This window comes from Hyla sarda, chromosome 4 (assembly GCF_029499605.1).
Source record: "Hyla sarda isolate aHylSar1 chromosome 4, aHylSar1.hap1, whole genome shotgun sequence".
Classification (NCBI taxonomy): domain Eukaryota; kingdom Metazoa; phylum Chordata; class Amphibia; order Anura; family Hylidae; genus Hyla; species Hyla sarda.
In genome coordinates, this window is record NC_079192.1 from 52876836 (window position 1) to 52895687 (window position 18852).

The window sequence follows — 18852 nt, forward strand, 5'->3', positions numbered from 1 at the left end:
TCTAACCAAGAATCATGTTTTAGGCTTATGGATAACAATGTGGGGAGGCAATATACAGGGCACATGAATGATTCACAGTGATCCCATTTATTTTATAAAAAAAAATAAAAATAATAAACTATACTATTTTGTTCCATCAGTTTTCCAAAGCATCTGATCAGCTTATATTGGGCTATTCCCATCTTACTTTGTGATGGCATATTGCTAGGATATGCAGTCACTGGGGGTCTGATCTCTAGGATCCCCCCCGATCCTGACAAAAAGGAACCAAAGCCTTGATTCAGCACTTCAGCCCTTTTACAGTCTCTCCCTGTACAGCAGACCCCCAGATGTGCAGGGAACTGCACTGTGGCCCCATTAGAAAATGTGCACTGGGGTCCTATGGAAAACTTAAATGGGCACTGTTACTTAAAAAAAAATGTAATAAAAAAATCATTTGGCATGTAAAGATGTGTCAATAGATTTTTATCAGTTGGAGTCTGTGAAATGGGGCATGTGGACATGTAGGCGGGGATGTGAAATGGGGGCTGGACATGAAAGGGGTGTGATGTGAAATGGGGGAGACAGACATGAAATGGGAGGTGGATATGAAATGGGGGGATAAACGTGAAATGAAGGTGATAGACATGAAAATTAGGAGATGTGAAAGGGGGTGTGAGTTCATGAAAAGGGGTGTGTGAAATAGGGAGTGGACATGAAATTGACAATGTGAAATGGAAGGCGGACATGAAATGGGGGACTGACATGACATGGGGGGGGATGAACATAACATAGAGGAATTGAACATGAAATAGAAGGATTTTACATTAGTTTATTATATCACATATCAAAATTGTAATATTACCTCTATAATCACAATATGAAATTTTCCCCAAATTGTGCAGCCCTAATATATATATTATATACCTCAACAGGGCTGCCCCCTTACATCACATGCATGTGTATACTATAGTTTTTTTTTAAACAGAGTTTAACCCCTTAACTACACTGGCAATTTATACAATAACTTTTTTTTATATTTTTGTTGTTAGAGCCGTTTAAGAGATTGTTATTGGAACACAAATTGTACTTTTTAATGGCTTCCTTTATTTTACGCCCCCCCCCCCCAAAAAAAAAGCCTAACTGTCTAGATGCAACTTTGTCTAATTCTTTTACGTACCGGTTTTACACTCCATGCAGACAAATTTTCCTTCTGGTGGTGTATCCATGCCAAGACATTCAAGATGGAAGAGTCGAGAGCAATCTCCATCACAGGACACCAGTGAATCCCCAAAAATTTCACAGATCTAAAAAGAACATTTTCACAAATAATATACTTTCCATACATACTTGATCCAACCAGTATAAATAGCTATTTCTGTGTTTGATGGCATATGGCTATGATACACCCTCACTTTATGAATGAGAACACCTCAATGGATCATGGGAATGGATCATGGGAATGAAGGGGCTACAGCCCTGTGTCCCCATCAATGTTTTCCCTGCTGCCTTTTCAGAACCTTACTAAACAGGGGAAAACTGTGGGAAGACAAAGGGGTGTATGAGCCCTGTGACCTCTGCTTTCTTAAAATCAGTGGGGGTTCCAGAGGTCAGACTACCTCCAATCATAAAGTGATGGTGAATCTTAGAAATATAATTGTTTCATAAGATGAGGACAAACCCTTTAATGCACACGTACCTGACACACGGTGTCTCGCTTACTTGACCGCCGAGACACACTGGAATCCACAGACTGGACATCAGAAGCATCGACATCCCCAGCAGCTGATGGACTGTCTGCCTGCTTCTCAAAGCTAATCTGTAGTCAAGACCAAGGATTCCAGGTCATACATTTCAGTAAAAGCACACAAAAATCGCACAAATTTTTTTTCTAATTCTATATTATATACACAGACACAACAGTTTTATAACTTTTGTAAATCTTATGAATGCCTAATAAAGATAGATGGGTAAAAGTGGAAGGGGGTGATCAGGAAAGATAAGGAGGACAAGAGTGAGAGAGAAAGTGAGGTCAGAAGGAAGTGAGGGAGAAAGTGAGGTCAGAAGGGAGTGAAGAAGAAAGTGAAGTCAGAAGGGAGTGAGGGAGAAAGTGAGGTCAGAAGGGAGTGAGGAAGAAAGCGAAGTCAGAAGGGAGTGAGGGAGAAAGTGAAGTCAGAAGGGAGTGAGGGAGAAAGTGAGGTCAGAAGGGAGTGAGGGAGAAAGTGAGGTCAGAAGGGAGTGAGGGAGAAAGTGAGGTCAGAAGGGAGTGAGGGAGAAAGTGAGGTCAGAAGGGAGTGAGGGAGAAAGTGAGGTTAGAAGGGAGGGAGGGAGAAAGTGAGGTCAGAAGGGAGTGAGGGAGAAAGTGAAGTCAGAAGGGAGTGAGAGAAGGTAAAGGTGAAAGAGTGAGAGAGAAGGAAACTCAGAAAGGAGTGAGAGAGAAAGTGAGGTCAGAAGGGAGAAAGTGAGGTCAGAAGGAAGTAAGGGAGAAAATGAAGGTGGGAGTAAGGGAGGAAGTGAAGGCAGGAGTGAGGGAGAAAGTGAAGTCAGAAGGGAGTGATAGAGAGAAAGTGAAGTCAGAACGGTGCCAGGAAGAAAGTGAAGCCAGAAGGGAGTAAGGGAGAAAGAGAAGGGAGTTAGGGAGAAAGTGAAGTCAGAAGGGAGTGAGGGAGAAAGTTAAGTCAGAAGGGAGTGAGGGAGTAAGTGAAGTCAGGAGGGAGTGAGAGAGAAGATAAAGGTGAAAGAGAGTGAGGGAGAAGGGAACTCAGAGGGGCATGAGTGAGAAAGTGAGGTCAGAAAGGAGTGAGGGAGAAACTGAAGGTGGAAGGAAGTGAGGGAGAAAGTGAAGTCAGAATGGCGTAGGAAGGTAGCGAGGGGGGAAATAAAGTTGGAAGGGAGTGAAGGAGGAAGTAAAGGCAGAAGGGAGTAAGCAGGGAAGTGAAGATGCAAGGTAGTGGGGGGGGGAAGTGAGGGTGACATGGGAAGAGAGGAAGAAAGTGAAGTTGGTAGGGAGTGAGGGGGGTGAAGTCAGAAGACAACAATGGGGTGAAGCTGGGAGTGGGGGGGTGGTGAAATAAATGGGGTATGGGGGAAGTGATGGCAGGAGGGAGTGGGGAAGTGAGGGTGGAAGGGAGTGAGGGGGCAGACAATGTAGAAGGGAGTGAGGGAAGAAGTAAAGGTAGAATTGGGTGAGTGAAGTTGGAAAGAGAAAGAACTGAGAAGGTGGAAATGAGGTCAAAAAGAGTGACAAAGTAAAGGAGGAAGGGAACAAAGTACAAAGTAAGGGTGGAAATGAGAAAGGAGAAAACCAGACTACAGTGGGAAACAATAAAAATGGAGGATGTGGACCACACTGTGTATCATATGATCCCTCTGCTCCATTTAGAACTGCTGACTGGATCAGAGGAATCATATGATACACAGTGTGGTCCATGAAGTAACATACACTACAGAACTCCTTAAAAACAGAAGTCCCACACTACATCATGTGATCCTTTTCAGAGCTTTTGAATGACCAGAGGAATTCAGCCACCACTGAAGTGAATCCCTGTGTCACGCACCTCCTTCTTATGTCTACAATAGACATAGTACAGTGTATGTTTTGCCCAGAGCATTCCTTTAACCAGCAAAATAACCCCCCACACTTGCCTACAGATATTAAAAGAGTACTCCAGTGGAAAACTATTTTATTCTATTTTTTCAAATCAATTGTTTCCAAAAAGTTAAAAAGATTTGTAAATTACTGCTAATAAAATAAAAATTATCTTAATCCTTCTAGTACTTATCACCTGCTGTATGCTCCACAGGAAGTTATTTTCGAATTTCCTTTCTGTCTGACCACAGTGCTCTCTGCTGACACCTCTGTCCATGTCAGGAACTGTCCAGAGTAGGAGCAATCCTATAGCAAACCTCTCCTGCTCCGGACAGATCTTGACATGGACAGAGGTGTCAGCAGAGAGCACTGTGGTCAGACAGAAACTCAACTTCCACTGTGGTATATAGCAGCTGATAAGTACTGAAAGGATTAAGATTTTTTAGTGGAAGTAATTTACAAATCTGTTTCACTTTCTGGCACCAGTTGATTTGTAAAAAATTGGTTTCCACTGGAGTACCCCTTTAAGCTTTCAATAACTAACCCTTATACTAGTCCACATGCAGCATGCCAATCCCACCTGTGCATCATTCAGGCCACGTGAATCAGAGTCAGAAGCATCCCGGTAGGAGGAGTTGGCAAGTTCCACGTCGGTAGAGGCCCGGCTTCTCTTCTTCAAGGGCTTGCATGCGTCTGATATCTCACTGGCCCCTTGAAACAAGGAGCGTCAGGATTCACTAACACACCATGTGGTAACTTCCATTAGTTTCAATGAAAACGAACGTGGATGTGGGGTAACGGTTAACTTATGAAGTTACTGCATCTAATATAGACTTGCCGAGCCAAGGCGTATGCTGTGCCTAGAACCGGACTTGGGTTGTAATGTGGATGTCGAACAAACAAAATGGTCAAAGGAAAAGGTCCAAGGAAGAACTTGGAAATGAGAGGTCTCCAGTGTAATATAAGTGTACAAGCTCAGACAGCAGTCCTTTACCAGTCAAAAACACTCACCCTTCTGCAATCCAGTCTGCACTGCTGTTAATGGAGTGACATCCACCTGAAGGAGTAGATAAGAATATCATCAATGGAAACATAAGAAGGACCCTCGGCCAACTTATGCTGCCCCTCATGGAAAGGGAAAATAGCTATGTCAAGAATGGGATTCTGGTGCCTTCCATCAGAATGGAGCAGCGTTCACACATGCTAGCTGCTGCAATGTCTATGGGACTGCCGGAGTGCATGGCAAAGCTATACTCAGGAGTCCCAAAGACAAGGAATGGAGGAGCAGCGTGGACACGTGACTGCTGCTCCATGCTGATGGGAGATAGGGAACCCCCTAACAGTGAGACCCTTGTTGATCCAACACTAAGGGTCTATTCACACGGCAGAATTTCCGCTTACGGAATTCCGCCTGAAACTAAAGCCCATAGACTTCTATGGGATTCTGCACTCCCATCCACACTTCTGAAGTGTGAATGGGAGTGCGGAATCCCATAGAAGTCTATGGGCTTTAATTTGAGGTAGAATTCCGCAAGCAGAAATTCTGAATGTGAATAGACCCTTATTTCTTATCCTACAGATGGAGGACAACACATCTGTGTTTACATTTCCATTGTTTGTTAAGTCAAAGGAACAAAAAAAATTAAAATAAAACTGACAGCAGTCAGATCCATCAGATGATACAAATGAATACCCCCAAGGCATCCCACTGAATCTTACAGGGGTCTAATGGGTTCCATCATGGTGTCCATCATACAAATCAGCTGCATGCTGCAACCATTGTCCAGAAGCACAGTAAAGGCTTTACATATATGTTTTATTTTTTATTTTTCTGCTGGACTGGAGCACAATGTGCACTTGCACAAACCCTTATTGCCCTGCGACAGACTTCTTTACAACAGGAAAGCCAAGGAATGATGGCAAAAATTGGGGAGACAATGTAATTCATACATATAAGAACAAATTCATACAGAGAGAACAAAGGAAACGGAAAATAGAAATGGACAATATCAGCCCCAAAAAACCCACACAATATACTGTAACTATAACAGTTGTTGGTAAAACTGGCGTGATCTTTCCTGCTGAAGTCATGATCTAACAGAAGTCAGTGTGAAAAGCTGTAAATCGGCAAACATTTACCAAAACCGCTGCACTGGATAAAGAACTGGAGTTCAGGAATGCAGCAACCAATAGGACTACTGTGCCTGTTATTGTAACTAGGGATGTCCCGATACTGGTATTGGGACCAATACTGGACATTTGCACGAGTACTTGTGCAAATGTCCCCAATACCTAATCTGACCCCGCCGGCAGGTATCCCGGAGGTTCTGAACTATGCAGTGCGCCCAGCAGCTGAGTGCGTGTCATTGCCGGGACCTGTGGCTAATGCCGAACATCACCAATCAGTGAGTAGCGGTGATATCCGGCATTAACCTTTTACACACGGCAATCAAAGTTCATCGCGGCATCTAAAAGTCCTGAAGTTAACGGCCGGTTAGGTCAGGGATGCTGATCAGGATCACCGTGGTGAAATCGTCTTGTCCCGATCAGCTGTGCGGATGGCCGAAGGTCCCTTACCGTGCTCCGTGAAATATAATCTTCGCTCCTTTACTGCTGCTAGCCATGGTAGGCAGAAGTAAAGGAGCGCCGATAACACTTATCAATGCTATCCTATGGCATATCATTGATCAGTGTATGCAATCTATAGATTGCATGTAATAGTGCCCGTTTACATCCGTTTACTTCAGTTTGTTTGTCTGTTAAAAGAAAGGTTGGTAAACCTCAATAGCAGGATGGAAGAGAATGGCCGTGTGAACCTAGCCTAACTGGTATCAGTGAGTACTTAAAAGAAAAGTATCAGTCCATCAAGTTTAACCTATATCCCTATTGTGTCCCTACTATGCTGATATAGAGAAAGGCAAAAAACCTTTATGCCAATAGCTCCATACCAGGGGAAAGACTCCTTCCCCACTCCAATATGGCATCAGAATAAATCCCTGGATCAACATTCTGTCCCTATAAATTTATTATCCATAATCTGTAATGTTATTACCATCCCGAAACACATCCAGGCCACTTTTTCTCTCTTTTATTGTGTTCACCATGACCACTTCCTGAGTTCCACAGTCTCACTGCTCTTACAGTAAAGAACCCCCGTCTGTGCTGGTGTAGAAACCTTCTTTCCTCTAGACGTAGAGGATTCCCCCTGGTTATAGATACAGTCCTGGGTATAAATAGGTCATAGGAGAGATCTCTGTACGCCCCCCCCCCCCCCCCCCCCCGATATATTTATACATAGTTATTAGGTCTCCCCTAAGCCTTTTTTTTGTCTAACCTAAATAACCCTAATTCTGATAATCTTTCTGGGTACTGTAGTCCTCCCATTCCCCGTATTACTCTTGTTGCCCATCTTTGAACCCTCTCCAGCTCCACTATTCAGCTTTCAATTTTAACCTTTTTACTATTTAAATAGTTAATTGTGAGGTTAGTTTAACTCTCTTTGGCAATAAGTTTCCGTCTTTTTTTTTTTTTTTATAGTTTTCTAATGCTTCTTCACTGCCTTCTGTTTTAGTAGCTTGAATGTTTTAGCTTTTTGAAGATTTGTTACCCCTATGGATGCCTCTATGGATGTGCGGGTCAACTGCTGACTTCTTCACTAGTCCTTGGTGACGTCCAAAATGGCTTTACAATAAAGTGGCTTTACGACTGTCGTATTGTGTTTTGTATGGAAGCAGATTCGGAGACTTCTTCTGATAATGGTGCTTCAAAAGGAGACCCTATGCAGTGTACAGCCCTGAGCTGCAATACCACACCCAACCTGAGAACAGAAGTAGTGCTGTTTTGGGAAGAAATCAGCTGTTTTTCTAATCCTGGAAACACCATTAACCCTTAAGGACATGTGATTTAAATATACGTTATGGTGCTCTGGTACTTCCTGCACCATGATGTACATTTTCATCTTGCACATGAAGTAAGCGTAGGAGCTGTGCTTGCTTCATACACGCCGGGCCCCGGTGCTACAAGCAGCCAGGACCTCACCGCTAATGGCAGACATCAGCGATCCCATCAGATGCCATAATCAATACTGATCATGGCATTTAAAGCAGTTGCCGGCTTTGCTGACATTCATCGAACCACCCCCAGTGTGTCTGCAGGGGTGCAATGAGTGAAGATGGCGGCCTGCTCTGTCCCACTCTGGGGATCTTCTTGTACAGTCTTCCCACACAGACAGGCTATCCAAGTAGATCACCTATCTTACTGATCAGTGCTCTTCCACTGCACAGCACTGAACAGTAATAGCAGTCGAAAAACTGATTTACAGACCCCTGTGTGGACTTCAAAAAGGTAAAATAAATAGTAAAAATGTTTTTAAAAATGTGAATACGTCCCACCAACAAAAAAAAATTAAATCACACCCCCTTTAAGTTAATAATAATGATAATAAACAAACATATTTGGTATCTATGCGTGCGGAAATTTCTGAACTAATTAAATATAATGTTAATGATCTCCTACTCACCATAGGAGATCATTAACATTATATTTAATTAGTTCACGTAAACGTAAAAATTGCTGATTTTTGGTCACATCACAGAAAAAAAAAAAAAAATTACATCACGGCCCTCCAAAATTAGCCCCCATAAATAATTATTTTCGGGTTGCGTCACATATTTTATAGTAAAATGACAGGCCGTCAATATAAATTACAATTGGTTGCGCAAAAAACAAGCCCTCATATGGGTCTGTGGACAGAAATATATGAAAATGCAAAGGCCAAAATGGGCTGGGTCCATAAGGGGGTTAAGGGTGCATTCCCACCTGGCGTATACGCAGCGTATTTCATGATGCGCAAAATTTGCAGCAGTAGCGGGAAATACACTGCGTATTCCTCGCTCACTATACACACAGGGCTTTCTGGCGGTTGTCCTATGCGTGTAGTGAGTTTTGGAGGTGGGGCTGTGTGCTGGCGTGACTGTGACACACGGCTCGGCCTCCAAAACGCACAGGGCACATAGGGCTGCCGCCGTAAAGCCGTGTGTATACTGAGCGAGGAATATGCAGCGTATTTCCTGCTGCTGCCGCAAATTTTGCGCTGCGTGAAATACGTTACCTATATGCCAGGTGGGAACGCACCCATAAGGAGTATTTTGGGATAGAAAAGGGCGCTATTTTCAGGTATTTAGCGTCCTATTTGACCATAGGTGCTGCTATGATACAAAGTGCTGCTCTATACTCCTTTTGTTTCATAAAACGTTGGATTTTTACTTTAAGGATACTTACAGAAGCGTCCATCAATGAAAATTGGTACAAAACTGTCTGAGGCTGCAAAGAGACACAGCAGAGCAGTCTAAGTATGAGCGAACATACCCTAAAAGAGAAACTGCCTTTGTTGCCCATAGCAACCAATCACACTGAGGGAGATTTATCAAAGAAAGAAAAAGTTGACCAGTTGCCCATAGCAACCAATCAGATCACTTCTTTCATTTTGCAGAAGCTCTTTTAAAAAAATGAAAGAAGCGATCTGATTGGTTGCTTTGGGCAACTCAGCAACTTTTCCTCTGGACAGGTTTTTATAAATCTCCCCATTATGGCTTTCATTTCATATTCTGCTCCTTAGGAATGAAAGCTGCTCAGTCATTGGTTGCTATGGGATACAGAGACCCACATGACTAGTGTATATGAGGTCAGTGACCCTTATGCTTAGGCCAGCTGTACTCACCATTATATAGTGTCCTGCCCACCTCTAGTATAGATTATAATAACACTGCCCCCTACAGGAAGTGAGCAGTGTATTCATCCCTGGGGTGGGGCTGCTTTCTCCACTTCCTGTCTAATAGTCACATAATTGCAACAACGGCCACTAGGGGGAGCTCCCAGTTCCCTTTCATTTCATTTCAAAATAATGTGCTCCCCCTAGTGGTGATTACATGAAGTCAGATATTAATCGTGAAGGATAGCAGGAGGCTCGGAGATATAGTGTGACATTATGGGATGTTGGCTTGTTTGGGACCCAGCCCTAGGGTCCTAGAATATGTTCTTAAATAAATAGTTCCTGCCCCCGTTACATTATCTGTGATCTGGTCAAGGAGGGTGCCAGTATTGAAATGGTTACTGACCTGAGGACTGGACACAGGACTGGCATACCAAACTTCCCGTTAGGCTCCTTTCACACTATATGTTGCTCCGATTTAAAGACCCGTTATAATGTCCCAATAAGAAAACCCTTAAAAACGTCCGTTACAAAATCCCATTCAAGTCTATGGGATTTTTGGATTGAATAATGGATGTTATTTGTGACGGGAGAAAAAAAACGTAACGTGCACTAAATTTTTTCCTCCTGTCACAAATAACATCCATTATTATCAAAAAAATCCCAAAGACTTGAATGGGATTTTGTAACGGACGTTTTTAAGGGTTTTCTTAAAGGGACATTATGAACGGGTCTTTAAGGGTACGTTCACATGGACGGATTACCTGCAAAATTTTCGCAGCGTATTTGCTGCGGAAAATCTGCATAAAATAATCTGCTACCATTGAATTCAATGGGTCGGAAGGAAAATCTGCAAAACTGCCTCTATTGCGGATTTTCTGATGACCCATTAAAGTCAATGGTAGCAAAATACGCTGCGGATTTTCCGCAGCAAATACGCTGCGGAAATTCCGCAGGTAATCCGCCCGTGTGAACGTACCCTTAAACGGAGCAACAGTATAGCGTGAAAGGAGCCTTAAATAGGTTTTCAGGGCAAAATTTATTGATGACCTCTCCTCAGACTAGGTCAGTGGTCTCTAAAAAAAATGGGTACTTATCCAACCAATCCTCCAACTCTTGGAATGTTGAACCATATAATATACCAGTGTTTACCAACCAAAGCACCTCCAGCTGTTGAAAAACTACAACTCCCAGCATGCCCGGACAGCCATTGGCTGTCCGGGCATGCTGGGAATTGTAGTTTTGCAACAGCTGGAGACACCTCTGGTTGGAAAATACTGACCTATACTATATACTACCATATATACCAACATGCTGGGAGTTGGAGTTTTCGTTTGGGGCAGCTGCTGAGCCACAGGCTGTATCAGGGCATGCTGGGAGTTGTAGTTAGTAACTACCATAACTGCAACTCCCGAATTTAATTTAAAAACAAAAGCGATAAAAAGTCACATCAAAACAAAAACGGTACCGTTCAAAACTACAGATTGGGGCGCAAAAAATGAGCCCTCATTCAGGCCAGTATAAGGAGAAATACAAAAAGTTATAGGGGGTCATTACTGACAATTCACTTGGTTCGTTACAGTATATCGGCCCACAAGGCCGTGGTTTTTCCTGTTACTCTGTACGTTACTCTGATTGCATAAGCTGTTTAAATAAACTTCTCGTTGAATTGAAAAAAAAAAAAGTTATAGGGGGTCAGAATAGGACAAAATCCCCCCCGCATGTGTATCCTGTGATGTTACGCATATATAATTATTTATGTAAATTAACATGGCCGGTATTTTTTTTGCAAGAAAGGTGGCAACCCTATACAACAGCCAGAATCCCTTCCAATCAGATATCTCATCAGAGCGTCACTGCCCACTGTGCTGGTTACTACAGCTCAACTATCATTCACCTCAATGGGACCTGAGCTGCAGTAACCCAGGACGGCCACTACGCAATGTACAGCGCTGTACTAATCTGACAATGTATAGCGCCCCACCAATCTGATATGGGATGTACAGCCCCCCACCAATCTGTTATGGGATGTACGGCGCCCTAACAATCTGATATGGGATGTACGGCACCCCACCAATCTGATATGGGATGTACGGCGCCCCACCAATCTGATATGGGATGTACAGCCCCCCACCAATCTATTATGGGATGTACGGCGCCCCACCAATCTGATATGGGATGTACGGCGCCCCACCATTATGATATGGGATGTACGGCACCCCACCAATCTGATATGGGATGTACGGCACCCCACCAATCTGTTATGGGATGTACGGCACCCCACCAATCTGTTATGGGATGTATGGCGCCCCACCAATCTGATATGGGATGTAAGGCATTCCACCAATCTGATATGGGATGTACGGCACCCCACCAATCTGATATGGGATGTACGGCACCCCACCAATCTGATATGGGATGTACGGCACCCCACCAATCTGTTATGGGATGTACGGCGCCCCACCAATCTGATATGGGATGTACGGCGCCCCACCAATCTGATATGGGATGTAAGGCATTCCACCAATCTGTTATGGGATGTACGGCGCCCCACCAATCTGATATGGGATGTACGGCACCCCACCAATCTGATATGGGATGTACAGCACCCCACCAATCTGATATGGGATGTACGGCACCCCACCAATCTGTTATGGGATGTACGGCGCCCCACCAATCTGATATGGGATGTAAGGCATTCCACCAATTTAATATGGGATGCACGGCACCCCACCAATCTGATATGGGATGTACGGGGCCCTAACAATCTGATATGGGATGTACGGCGCCCCACCAATCTGATATGGGAAGTACATCGCTGTAAAAATCTGATATGGGACAATGTATGGCGCCCCACCAATCTGATATGGGATGTATGGCGCCCCACCAATCTGATATGGGATGTACATTGCTGTACAAATCTGATATGGGACAATGTATGGCGCCCCACCAATCTGATATGGGATGTACGGCACCCCACCAATCTGATATGGGATGTACGGCACCCCACCAATCTGATATGGGATGTACAGCGCCCCACCAATCTGATATGGGATGTACAGCGCCCCACCAATCTGATATGGGACAATGTATGGCGCCCCACCAATCTGATATAGGATGTACGGCGCTCCACCAATCTGATATGGGATGTACGGCACCCCTCCAATCTGATATGGGATGTACGTCGCCCTAACAATCTGATATGGGAGGTACGGCGCCTCAACAATCTGATATGGGATGTACAGTGCCCCCCCCCAATCTGATATGGGATGTACGGCGCCCCACCAATCTGATATGGGATGTACAGCACCCCACCAATCTGATATGGGATGTACGGCGCCCCACCAATCTGATATGGGATGTACAGCACCCCACCAATCTGATATGGGATGTACATTGCTGTACAAATCTGATATGGGACAATGTATGGCGCCCCACCAATCTGATATGGGATGTACGGCGCCCCACCAATCTGATATGGGATGTACAGCGCCCCACCAATCTGATATGGGATGTACATCGCTGTACAAATCTGATATGGGACAATGTATGGCGCCCCACCAATCTAATATGGGATGTACGGCGCTCCACCAATCTGATATGGGATGTACAGCACCCCTCCAATCTGATATGGGAGGTACGGCGCCTCAACAATCTGATATGGGATGTACAGTGCCCCCCCAATCTGATATGGGATGTACGGCGCCCCACCAATCTGATATGGGATGTACGGCGCCCCACCAATCTGATATGGGATGTATGGCGCCCCACCAATCTGATATGGGATGTACAGCACCCCACCAATCTGATATGTGATGTATGGCGCCCCACCAATCTGATATGGGATGTACAGCACCCCACCAATCTGATATGTGATGTATGGCGCCCCAATAATCTGATATGGGATGTACGGCGCCCCACCAATCTGATATGGGATGTACGGCACCCCACCAATCTGATGTGAGATGTAAGGCATTCCACCAATCTGTTATGGGATGTACGGCGCCCCACCAATCTGATATGGGATGTATGGCACCCCACCAATCTGATATGTGATGTATGGCGCCCCAATAATCTGATATGTGATGTATGGCGCCCCAATAATCTGATATGTGATGTATGGCGCCCCAATAATCTGATATGGGATGTACGGCGCCCAACCAATCTGATATGGGATGTACAGCGCCCCACCAATCTGATATTGATGAACTGTCTAGAAGATTTTTTTTTAAAACATGTATCGAAGAAAAATTCAGTCTGTGTAGATAAATAAAGGGATTTTCCCATCTGAGAAAGTTATCCCCTATCCTAAAGCGATATCTAACTGATCGCAGAGGATCTGACCACTGGGACTCCCTGTAATCTTGAGAGGGGACCCCAGTCTCATGTAAGAAGGGAGCTGTGGGTTGCTGCTTCATTCATTCATTCTCTATGCATGCCTGGATACAAGATGACATAATGTTGGGCATGGAGATCTATAGGTTCCGTATGGCATCCTGCAGCAAATTTGTCCATAAATGTTAGAGCCTGTAGATCCTGCACACTTGTAGGTTGGTGAAGCTGGTCCCATAAATGCTTTATTGGGGATATATCTGGTGACCGGTCATGCCTATGAAGTCTTATAATCTGGTGGAGACATTCCAGGAAACCCTTGTGTGTATGGGGTGAGCAATGTCCTGCTAAAAAAAATACCAGCTGGAAGCCATAAGAGGCAACACACGAAGTCACAGGACGTCCTGAACATATCGCTGAGCTGTCAGTGTCCCTCGTATTACTACTAGAGGTGACCGACTGTCATATGGGATGGCTCCGCAGATCGTCACACCAGCGGTTGGAGCCATGTGTCATTTTACAGCAAAGGCAGGATTGAAGCCATTGTAGTCCATGTTCTTCATTCATGACACCTGTGCAACTGAAGGTGACGTTGGATGTCAATGTCAGGACACACGGATGCTGTGACACCAAATTCCCTTCTGCTTATTGTCTGAAAACGGTCCGGGCAGAGACGGGTGTACTGAAGCAGATACCTACCCCGGTCCAGTTCCTTCTGGTTCCCACTGCTTGTCTCTTCTCCCTGCTTCCAAGATGCATAGGAGCAGAACGGCCTACTCAGCCAATCAATGGCAAGAAGGCAGGTCCTGCTCCAATGTGTCATCTAGAAAATAAAAATAGAGTGGGGGGACTGAAACTCCATGGAACGGGAGCTGCAGGGGACGAGGTAGGTAAGTATTTTTTTTTTTTTTTTTTTATAGCAGAGCCTGTAACATACATATTTATGTTGTTTCATCCAGCTCTACTGCATTTATACACAATACGCCACTTTATTATTGTAGATGGGCCATGTGATCACTATTCAGTGCATGTTCCACTGTGTACAGGACAGGATGTCCGTCATCTTTGTGCGGGTGATTTCCTTCCTTCTGGCTGCTCTCAGACCCCTCACCACAAAGCCTCCTTGTTCATCTATATGTCCCCCATGCTTAGACTGCCGGTAAAGCCATAGGCCCAGATTTATCAAACTGTGTGAGAGAAATAATGGAGGGATTTTCCCACAGCAACCAATCACAGCTCAGCTTTCACTTTACCAAAGCCCATTAGCTGAGCTGTGATTGGTTGCTGTGGGAAAATCTCTCCATTTTTTCTCTCTCACAGTTTGATAAGTCTAGGCCATTGATTTTGCCTTATTTATAGAGACCAGGAAAACAGTGATATAGAAGGTGAGTCCACACAATGATCAGTTTCAGAGTTCTACTTCACAATGCCTGTCTCTGCTATCTGCAGATTTTCTAATGTGTACTATTAGATAAAGCATCACACTGCTCTCCCTGCCTCATGTTTGTAAGAGCTGACAGGGCTAAATAAGCTGAAGCTGCAGTTCACAGAAATATAATGTAAATCTGAGTAAGTTTGGGGGTGCCCGTTCTATGTCACTACTCTATCCCTTGCTGCATGTAAGGTTATCCAGGGCATTATGTGACCACTGCAGCCAATACGCGGTCACTGGCTGTGACACTGCTCAGTGATTGGAGCCATGATGCCCAGAGTACGGACAGTGGAGGAGAGGTATCAAAACCTGTGCAGTGGAAAAGTTGGCCAGTTGCCCATAGCAACCAATCAGATTGCTTCTTTCATTTTTGAAAGGGCCTCTCAAAAATGAAATAAATAATCTGATTGGTTGCTGTGGGCAACTGGACAACTTTTTCTCTACACAGGTTTTGATAAATCTCCCCCAGTGTCCGCTGATTGACTGCAGGGGTCACGTGATGTCTGCTCCAAAAAGAAGACCGGGTGCTAAGCTAAGCCTGAATGGGGAATCAGTGTGGGGTAGGAGAGGTAGCTAAGTATTTTTTTATTTTTATGGATTCTTGGTTCATAAAAAATAATAAAATCTGGATAACTCTTCAGGTCCCTCCATACACATTAAAAAAAGATGGCCAAGCCTGCTGATTTTAGTGGAATTGGCCAACTGTTCAATATGTATGGGGGCCTCCTTCCTCTCCCCCAACAGATGATGTCGAAGAGGAGAACCATAAGGCATGTTAGATTTCAACTTTGTGACACAAGCCAATGCTAGAGTAGTCAGCAGGAGACAGAGAAGACACCATTCAGAAGACATACATGTGTCCTGGATATGGGCTTGTTCAGGTGAGGCTATTGTTAGCCAATACAGTGACCCCCCGACCTACGATGGCCCCGACCTACGATGGCCCCGACATACGATAATTTCAACATGCGATGGCCTCTCAGAGGCCATCGCATGTTGAAGGCAGCATCAACATACGATGCTTTTGTATGTCGGGGCCATCGCATAAACGGCTATCCGGCAGCTCTGACTGCTTCAGCTGCCGTTGGATAGCCGTTTACGGTGCCCCGTGTGATCTGCTGACGATCACTTACCTGTCCTCGGGGCTTCGGCATCCCCTGCTTCGTCGGCGCTCTCCATCTACATCATCACGTCGCTGCGCACGCCGTCCCGTCATCCAATAGGAGCGCCGTGCGTAGCGACGTCATGGTGGCGACGCAGAGCGAGGATGCCGGGGAAGCAGAGGCCTTGCCGGACGGCGACATCCCGGGCAGCGGTGACGAGCGGTGACGGTCCGGAGCGGCGGGAACAGGTGAGTACAACTTCCTCTAACAGTGGTCTACAACCTGCGGACCTCCAGATGTTGCAAAACTACAACACCCAGCATGCCCGGACAGCCGTTGGCTGTCCGGGCATGCTGGGTGTTGTAGTTTTGCAACATCTGGAGGTCCGCAGGTTGTAGACCACTGTCCTATACTTTACATTGCACGGATCCCTCAACATGCGATGGTTTCAACAAACGATGGTCCATTTGGAACGGATTACCATCGTATGTTGAGGGACCACTGTAATCTAATGTGTATGGCTGTGAAGGCCTCCTGATTCTCCCCATAGAGCAGATGATGGGGACAGAAGAATCAGGCATGTTGGATTTCAAGTTCTCGATCCTTTTGTTCTCAAGTAGATAAGATTAGGGGCATTCTCCCCCTCTGCATTCAGAATAGAAGAATGCTCAGGCAAGCAGAGCGTGAACGTGAGAAGAAGGAAAGATAGCTGTAGGGAGAGAAAGCATTCAGCCAACAGCTATGTGAAATGTATGTCCAGATTTAGAAAACCCATTCTTGTATACGCTATTAAGCTATTCTGAGTTAAAGGGGTTCCCTCACAAAATGTAAAAAAAAAAAAAAAAAGAAAGCTTAGAGCTCTGCAGTAATGCACATCATTATTTAAAGCGGTACTCGGGTGGAAAACTTTTTTTTTTTTTTTTTATCAACTGGTGCCAGAAAGTTAAACAGATTTGTAAATTACTTCTATTAAAAAAACTCTTAATCCGTCCAGTACTTATTAGCTGCTGAATATTACAGAGGAAACACAGTGCTCTCTGCTGACATCATGACCACAGTGCTCTCTGCTGACACCTCTGTTCATTTTAAGAACTGTCCAGAGTAGGAGAAAATCCCCATAGAAAACATATGCTGCTCTGGGCAGTTCCTAAAATGGACAGAGATGTCAGCAGAGAGCACTGTGCTCGAGATGTCAGCAGAGAGCTCTGTGTTCCAAAAAGAAAAGAATGTCCTCTGTAGTATTCCGCAGCTAATAAGTACTGGAAGGATGAAGATTTTTTTTAATAGATGTAATTTACAAATCTGTTTAACTTTCTGGCACCAGTTGATTTAAAAAAAAAAGTTTTCCACCGGAGTACCCCTTTAACACTAACTATACAAAAAAGCTGCTTTCCAGTATAAATGTTACCTTTATTAGACTCTTTCCTCTCCCCTCTGCATCTCTAGTCTCTTTGCTTATGTGAGTGAGCCATGTGACCACCAAGCTGCTGTATCTCCCAGGACGCTTTGCAGTCTTCCTTGTTCCAGAGCTGAGGTTTCTGGTCTTTCTCCACTAACTTATATAGAAAGTAGTCCCTCACGCACAGCTCAAGATCTCTCTAGTAGATCCCTCAGAGTAAAGAATGTACAAATTTCTATACAGGCGTCAATGCACCCGAAGAAAAGGCTGAAACAGAACCCATGTCCAAATTGGACATTAGAGAAGGTGGATACAGAAATCAGGAAAACAAGGAACAGTTTGGGAGCGCTAGCACTAACACTAAAGTAAGATATACAGTGACCCCCCCGACCTACGATCATTTAAACATACGATGAGCTCTCAGAAGCCATTGCATGTTGAAGGCAGCATCAACATACGATGCTTTTGTATGTCGGGGTCATCGCATAATATCCGACAGCGCAGACTGCTTCAGCTGCCCCCGGATAGCCGTTTACGGTGACCCGTGGGGTCCGGTGATGGTCTCCTACCTGTCCTTGGGGCTCCGGCGCGTCCTCTTCGGGATCCCCTGCATCGCCAGTGCTCTCCTTCGTCGTCATCACGTCGCCGCACACGCTGTCCCGTCATCCCATAGGAGCGGCGTGCGCAGCGACGTGATCGCGGCGACAGAGAGTGAGGATCCCGGTGAAGCAGAGATGTCCGGAGCGGCGGGGAGACCCCAGGGACGCGGAGACAGCGATTGAGGGCGACATCCAGGGCAGCGGTGACGGTCCGGAGTGGCGGGGACAGGTGGGTACAACTTCCTATACTTTACATTGCACGGATCCCTCAACATACGATGGTTTCAACAAATGATGGTTCATTTGGAACGGATTATCATCGTATGTTGAGGGACCACTGTTATATATATGCATACATACACACACACACACACACATGCTAGGGACATTAGGGACCCACTCTAAATAGGTGGCCTTGACGTGGCGAGTGGGCTTTGTACTTTTTGATCGGGATGTATACTAACTACCTGTTAGTGTTTGAATTTATGCTGAGAAGCTATTAGATCTCTACTTGAATTCACATTGTGTCTTCTATCCCCTGCTTTTTTATTTGCTTTCACTTGGTCTGCACTCTGCCCCACCCCCTCAGCTCAACCCTATATAAATGAGCAGTAAGCTGCTCAGGGCCGTTTCTTTTCTGGCAGCCTCCCAGTCTGACTGGGAGCACATGGTAAGTGAGCTTTTACACCTTGTTCACACTGGTGTGGTG

The 18852-nt window shown here is 45.0% G+C and overlaps 1 protein-coding gene across 7 annotated transcripts in view; it reads right to left on the reverse strand.

Annotated features, from left to right (window-relative positions):
• NSD3 (nuclear receptor binding SET domain protein 3) overlaps positions 1–18852 on the reverse strand; it is a 170540-nt gene that overhangs the window by 64863 nt on the left and 86825 nt on the right. For all 7 annotated transcript variants that reach the window (XM_056570934.1, XM_056570939.1, XM_056570938.1 and 4 more), the window contains exons 8-11: positions 4580–4625; positions 4149–4279; positions 1679–1798; positions 1160–1286 (exon numbers count right to left, since the gene is read on the reverse strand). In XM_056570934.1, the coding sequence (XP_056426909.1) occupies positions 1160–1286; positions 1679–1798; positions 4149–4279; positions 4580–4625 (424 nt within the window). The remainder of the gene's footprint in view (positions 1–1159; positions 1287–1678; positions 1799–4148; positions 4280–4579; positions 4626–18852) is intronic.